The following is a 4,855-nucleotide window of genomic DNA, read 5'->3' on the forward strand; positions in this document are numbered from 1 at the left end:
TACAATAAACTCATGCTCATCGTTGTGTTTACAGCGCATTTTTATGTGTCCAGTACATAGGTACAGGAACAGGCAGGGGCGGATCTAGCCTGGAGTAGTTGTTTTTTTTTTTGAGGAGGGGGGAGGTAACCGTTCGTCGCCAGCTGGCTGGTGTGGGATCCGAGGTCCAGTGCATGGTGCCTCTCGCGAGTACCTAGTAGGTACACCATTCAAAACCGAAAAAGCACTGAAACGCTTTTGAATCTTAAACAAAAGTTATAACGAAACATTTCAAACAGTTAAAATTAAAACAGACGGTAAGTAGACAAAACTTTATGACGTTCTGGGAATGTTTTTTAGGGGGCCAAAACATACTCTCAGAGATTTTGGGGGCCATGGCCCCGTGCCCCCTCCCCCAGGATCCGCCTATGGGAACAGGGGGCCAAGGAGCTATGCCCCCCCCCCCCCTCTTCCACACACTTCTCAACGTGTGGGAAGCAACGTCAACTGCCTCCCCCCTTTCAGATTTAAGTTGCGTTAGCTTTTTTTACACTACCTTAAACCACATGCCAATTTACCTCGTTCATCAACCATCTTCCTCAACGCGCTGGCAACAATTGCTCATGTCACAAATGACAGTATTATGTCATCATGACGTCACAAATGGCAGCATACTGTCTTGTACGGTGAACGGAGATGTTCGGGGAAAACCCGAGGTTCCTCTAGTACCAAAAGGCTACATTTTCCCCTGGTTCTATACCCTTGGTTCCCCTGCATGGCTGCTTGCTGTCCTCCCTGAATATGCTCATGGAACGCAAGATTTCACGCATCCATCTGAGAGCCTCTTGACCGACCACAGACCTTCGTGTAGCCAGAATGGCAACCGGAATGAACCTCAAAGTCAAAAAGTCAAAAATGAGAAGACGCTAACTCATGTTCGCCTGAGAACATTCATTCTTTTCAGAATCGACTACTAGTGAAACAAACAATCAAATAGCTTTAGACCCCACACGCTCACAATCTCAGGAACGAGAACAACGATGGCCGGGGTTCCAGTTTTCGTGAAACCGACCAGCGTTGGCAATTGCAGGTAGCACCAGACGGTGGGCGCCGTGAGCGTGAGAACGCCTGTCGTGAATGAAGAATGCTTCCGAATGTCTCAAAATGATTGACCATTGAATGACCAATGAATGAATGAGTGACCATTGAATGAATGACCATTGAAAGATTAGCCTGGGGAGAACTTTTAACGATGTTCGGGATGTCGTGTGTCAAATTATCAGTTACAGCAACACGAAACTGAGAGCGTACCTTTAATATTCCAGTCCATCCACCAGATTCCAGCACCACTTCGCGGCGCTGTTGAGGTTAATCTGTCCGTATAATCAGTGTAGGCATAGCACAGGTCAAATAGACGTCCGCAGCCTCTTTCTGAGCGCACAAATTGATGCCCTAAGGCGTCCAAAAGCACTTTGTTTCAGATGCGTCATCTTTTCCGTCCGCTTATTAATCACCGCTGTGCCTAGAAACGGCGTACCTCATGCCTAGCACCGGCGTATCTCGTGCCTAGCACCGGCGCATCTCACGCTGAGCACCGGTATATCTCATGCTGAGCACTAGCTATCCCGCGCCTAGCGCCGGCGTATCTCATGCCTAGTAGGGCGTACCCCTAATGTCTAGCACTGGCGTGTCTCATGCCTAGCACGGGCGTACCTCATGCCTGGCACCGGCGCACCTCATGCCTAGCACCGGCGTATCACATGCCTAGCACCGGCGTATCTCATGCTGAGCACCGGCGTATCTATGCATGCAGCACCGGCGTATCTCATGTGTGAGCACCGGCGTATCTCACGCTGAGCACCGTCGTATCTCATGCTGAGCACCGGCGTATCTCATGTGCTGAGCACGGCGTATCTCACGCTGAGCACGGCGTATCTCACGCGAGCACCGGCGTATCTCACGCTGAGCACCGCGTATCTCACGCTGAGCACCGGCGTATCTCATGTGCTGAGCACAGGCGTATCTCAAGTTGAGCACCGGCTTATCTCATGCCGAGCACCGGCGTATCTCACGCTTAGCACCTCTCCCCTAATGGCCAAAGGGGGCTTATGGGCTTAGACGAGGCGGTCCGCCATCGGAAAGATCCTGAATGTTCATACTATGATGCGCAATGCAGCATGTTGTATCGCATTCAAGAAGCGCTCGACTGACTCACACGCACCGTCGTTAACAGAGGAAGCGGAGCCGAGCGTGGACCTGATCACGGAATGATTAAACGTGGCTGAAAATCTCAAGTACACAAACGGGCGGAGGTTGGACCATATCGTCGTGCTGGGCGCAGTGCACTCCATATCCCGCAGGGACAGACCCAGATAACAAACAGCAGGCCCGCAGGCCCGATAACAGCAGGCCCGGATGAAGCAATCTTATCCAGCAGTGGCAGACGTGGATGCTGCACTCTACCCATCCAGCAGTAGCAGACCCGGAGGCGCATTATTCAACTCCGGCATCCGTATACCAGCGCTGTATTACACAAACTAATTAGGAAGTTCACTGGCATTCCCATCCATACATTGCGGCTCTTAGCCTTCCCAGAACCGGATCGTTTGAAGAGGTAACTCTTGGTACTACCAGTGGCATAATTTCACGTGGCGTATCGCTCGGCATGCGAGCTCCCCACAGTCGGCATCGTATGGATGGCGTGCATGACCCTAGATCTAGGATACGAGTCACACAGTTAAGCTTTTGCGTGTTCATTTCCCGTTACACGCCATATTACGCGCCGGCAACGACACCCAATGGCGACGTACCTTGTGTTAGTGATAGAGAGAGCAACAACCCTTAGTTGCCGTTGTCGCCGGGGCTTTACGATGCGCTCGCCAGTCTCTTATCCCCACAGTAAGCCCGGGCAGTGCAGAGAATCGAGCCCGTAGCTCTGGTCTCTAAGGCAAGCAGTTAACCCACTGCAACCCTAGAAGGCCCTCAGTAGCTTCCGTCCTGTGACACAGATCTTGCCCCGACGCCTTCTGTTCGCTGGCCGCTCAACTGCATCCGCCACAGCTCTCCGGAGAGCTACTGACGCACGTGAGCCGGTGCCACTGGTGCCGTCAGACCGAGGCAGCCGCCAGCCGTAGGGACGTCACGGGCGCCGAGTGACGCCACCCAGCACACGCTCGTGAAGGTCCACAACCTGGCTTAAAGCTTCGCGGAACCAGCTGGGTGATTTATCACAGATTACAAAGCAATAGGAGACAGCCTGCAAGCATTCCACTCGTCCAAGCCGCTCCGAGTCTCAGTGGAGACGCGTGACATCGCGCCATGTCAGCAGTTCGCAGCCCGCCGAAGGACGTGAAGGTGGTCACCGTGCCATTTCAGCGCACCACCCCGCTCTGGGTCCAAAACGTCGGATCTCCGAACACCTTACACCGAACGACCGCCGGCTCCTCGCACGGCTCCAACTTCCCATATGACATGCATCAGACGCTGCACTCCAGCGGGAAGAAAAGCGCCATCAGGCGCCGTCCTCCAGCGGGAAGAAGACTGGCATCAGACGTTGGTACGCCTTCACATCTTGTTCGAGAAAAAGACAGAACACGACGCGGTCCAGCTCGTCGGCGTGCTGCTCCAGCTCGGGCGCACCGTGGCCAGCGCCACGCGCGCCGCCGCCTCGTTCGGGTAGCCGAACACGCCGGTCGACACGCATGGAAACGCTAGCGAACGGAGGCCGTGGCGGCGCGCCAGCTCCAGGCACCCGGCGTAGCAGCGTCGCAGGAGGTCTGGCTTCTCGCCCACCGGCCCGACAGTGTGCAGCACGTGGCGCGCCGGCAGCCGGTAGCCCTGTGTGAGCTTCACCTCGCCGGTGTCGCAGCCGCGCGCGGCACACTCTGCACGCAGCTGCGGCCCAGCCGCCGCGTGGATGGCGCCGTCCACGCCGCCGCCGCCCAGCAGCGAGCGGTTGGCCGCGTTCACCACGGCGTCCAGCTCCAGCCGCGTGATGTCGCCACGCCAGAGCGACACTTTGTCCGCCAGCTTGTTACTGGGCGATACCGCGGCGCCTCGGACGGAGCGCCGGCGACCTTCTCGCGGCTGTGCTGCAGCCAGGTGGGGATGCTGGAGAGTGTGACGTAATTGTTGCCACAGCGGTAGTTGCGCCGTCGCTCAGCCAGCAGCGACTGCCGTACAGCCTTGAAATCTGTACCAGATGATTCAAACGTGCTCATGGCTCGGTGAAAGACTGTCCAATAAAACAGGGAGCCTGCAGGCAGACAGGGTCAGGAGCATTGGTAATAAAGGTACCAAGATACGATCATACAGGACCATGCCCACAAAGGCCACCTTTATTGGGCATACTGATCACATGGAATCATAAAGGGACCACAAGTTGAATAAAGGCTTTGATATTTTATTCTGCTCACTCTTTACAAAGAAAGCTTATGTCCACATTACATACTTGACCAGCCTTACTGGCAGAGGCAGACACAAGTGTGCCATTCAAACAACATACAGCAAGCAACACATTCAATGATGTCTGAATTCTAGGAACATCCAGATAGTCAAAGCTCTGGCATATTAAAAAGGAAACATCCAACTGAAAGATTGAGTGGTACTCTGTACTGGATTCTATAAACATGTACTTGAAACAAGGCACAACTACATTAAACAAAAATAGAAACTAAGAATAGGTTGAACCTGATTTAGCATCATTCCTGGCAAAAAGCACTGTAAAATACCAAGCAATATCACACTAGTGGTTTCATTCATCACAAAAGAGCTCCTGTAAAATATGATACAGATTTTGCACTAATAGTTACACAATAACAACTGAATAAACTGCAGCGCATAAAATACAACCAAACATATCACGCTTGGCCCATTT

The 4,855-nt window shown here is 53.3% G+C and overlaps 1 protein-coding gene and 1 pseudogene across 1 annotated transcript; one reads left to right on the plus strand and one right to left on the minus strand.

Annotated features, from left to right (window-relative positions):
* The window catches only part of LOC119104390 (myosin heavy chain, muscle-like), a 22,049-nt pseudogene extending 18,914 nt beyond the window's left edge, over nt 1-3,135 (plus strand).
* A 239-nt stretch (nt 3,136-3,374) lies between these two features.
* On the minus strand, nt 3,375-4,017 carry LOC119104391 (ADP-ribose glycohydrolase MACROD1-like; the record flags this gene model as incomplete). The annotated part of the gene is given in 2 exon segments (XM_037228087.1): nt 3,375-3,609; nt 3,612-4,017. Coding segments are annotated over 2 exon segments (525 nt in total), but the record flags the coding sequence as incomplete, so codon positions are not given.
* Between the last annotated feature and the right edge of the window lie 838 nt (nt 4,018-4,855).

The sequence above is a fragment of the Pollicipes pollicipes genome, unplaced genomic scaffold (assembly GCF_011947565.3).
Source record: "Pollicipes pollicipes isolate AB1234 unplaced genomic scaffold, Ppol_2.1 Scaffold_6052;HRSCAF=7182_pilon_pilon_pilon, whole genome shotgun sequence".
NCBI lineage: Eukaryota > Metazoa > Arthropoda > Thecostraca > Pollicipedomorpha > Pollicipedidae > Pollicipes > Pollicipes pollicipes.